We start from the raw sequence: 1515 nt of genomic DNA, 5'->3' as shown, positions 1-1515 counted from the left end.
ACTAAAAAGGCCCCAGGTGACCCGCCGGGCCCACATGTAGGAAACAGGATCTAAAACTCGGGAGGGTAGTGGTCGAGACCTGATAGGAAGACTAATGCATTGTAAAGTGGGCAACCAATCGGAATTCCACAGAGAGCTCGGGACGGCCCAGCGAGATGGTGAAGCTTATGACTGACAAGAGATGCGAGGGGCTATCAAAAGGTCGGGTGTACAGGCGGAGGCAGGCAGCGGCGACGGGCAGCGGCGGCGGGCAGCGGCGGCGGGCAGCGGCGGCGGGGGTGGGCGGCGGCGGCGGGCAGCGGAGAGTGGGTGGCGGGTAGTTGGGCGGCGGGCGGCGGGTAGTTGGGCGCGGGTGGTGGGCGACGGGTGGCGGCGGCGGGCGGCGGTGGCGGGCGGCGGGCGGCGGTGGCGGCGGTTGCCTGGGAGACGCCCATCATCTCGGGCACGAGCTTGTTGAGGTCTGCGCACTTGTAGGAGAGGCACTGCTTGTTGCCCGCGCTGTCGAAGGTCTGCAGCGCCGATTCGAACGCCTTGTACTCCTTCTTGGTCGCCTTTTGCGTGAGCGAGAAGGAGCGGACGCACACGACGGGCTGGCCAATCAGCGACGTGAACTTGAGCCGGATCTGCGCCTTGACTTCGGTCTGGTCGTGGAGGGACGGGTCGTTGATGAAGGCCTGCCCCGACTTGCAGTTGGGCGGCAGGTCGCCGGTGCAGGCCATTTTCATCGCCTCGATGACTGTCGTCTTGCCGCAGCCATTCTTGCCGACGATGAGCGTCAACGGCTTGTCGAACTGGATGACCTGCGCCGAGTTGGGGCTGTACGAGCGGATGCCACGGATCGAGAGCTTCTCTATCGAGGTCATCCCGTTCTGGAGCAGGTCCTGACGGACTCTGGACTGTGGAAGCGGCCGCTCTCGCGCCAACGGGGAGAAAAAAGAATTCAGCCCGGCTCTCTCTCACAGCACACAGGCTCAGGAGCAGGAGAACTAGGAGAGCGCAACCAGTAGGAGGCCCGCGCTTGCCCCCGTGCCGCCGGGTGCAACCTGTCCTATACGAGAGATGGGATTCCTGTCGTGAGGGTGAACCCCCTGCCCAGCCCCCCTCCGTGTCGCGATGCGCTCCCCGCTCCCGTTCCCCTGTGTCCCTGATCGTCCTACAAGATCCTGCTTGTGCAGGTGGGGACCCTGTCCTTCTCCCACCCCTCGTTTGGCGTGTCCGTTGTATTTATTTATTACAGGCTCAAGGTCGAGGTCGCGCGCGCGGCGGGCAAGGCCAAGGCGATGGCGGCGCGCGACGGGATCGGCTTCTGCCCGGCCTACAACCAGACCGCCCTCCCGTGCAAGACCGCCGCTCGCTGCCGCTACGCGCTGAGCCCTGGCTGTCAGGCTGTCAGGTGCTGTCAGGTGATCTGTCGGTCTGTCGGGCAGCTGTCAGGCACTGTCAGGTGCCTCTGTCAGACCAGCTGTCAGGTGCTGTCAGTGCTGTCAGGTGCTGTCGGGTGCGTGTCTGACAGGC

General features: G+C 64.8%; 1 protein-coding gene across 1 annotated transcript; it reads right to left on the bottom strand.

Annotated features, from left to right (window-relative positions):
- Positions 1-416: 416 nt before the first annotated feature.
- Positions 417-863, bottom strand: EMIHUDRAFT_44855 (hypothetical protein; the record flags this gene model as incomplete). The annotated part of the gene is made up of 1 exon (XM_005777609.1): positions 417-863. A coding segment is annotated over one exon (447 nt), but the record flags the coding sequence as incomplete, so codon positions are not given.
- Between the last annotated feature and the right edge of the window lie 652 nt (positions 864-1515).

The sequence above is a fragment of the Emiliania huxleyi genome (genome assembly GCF_000372725.1).
Source record: "Emiliania huxleyi CCMP1516 unplaced genomic scaffold EMIHUscaffold_26, whole genome shotgun sequence".
NCBI classification, from domain to species: Eukaryota; Haptophyta; order Isochrysidales; family Noelaerhabdaceae; genus Emiliania; species Emiliania huxleyi.
This window is presented reverse-complemented; position numbering and strand designations above follow the sequence as displayed.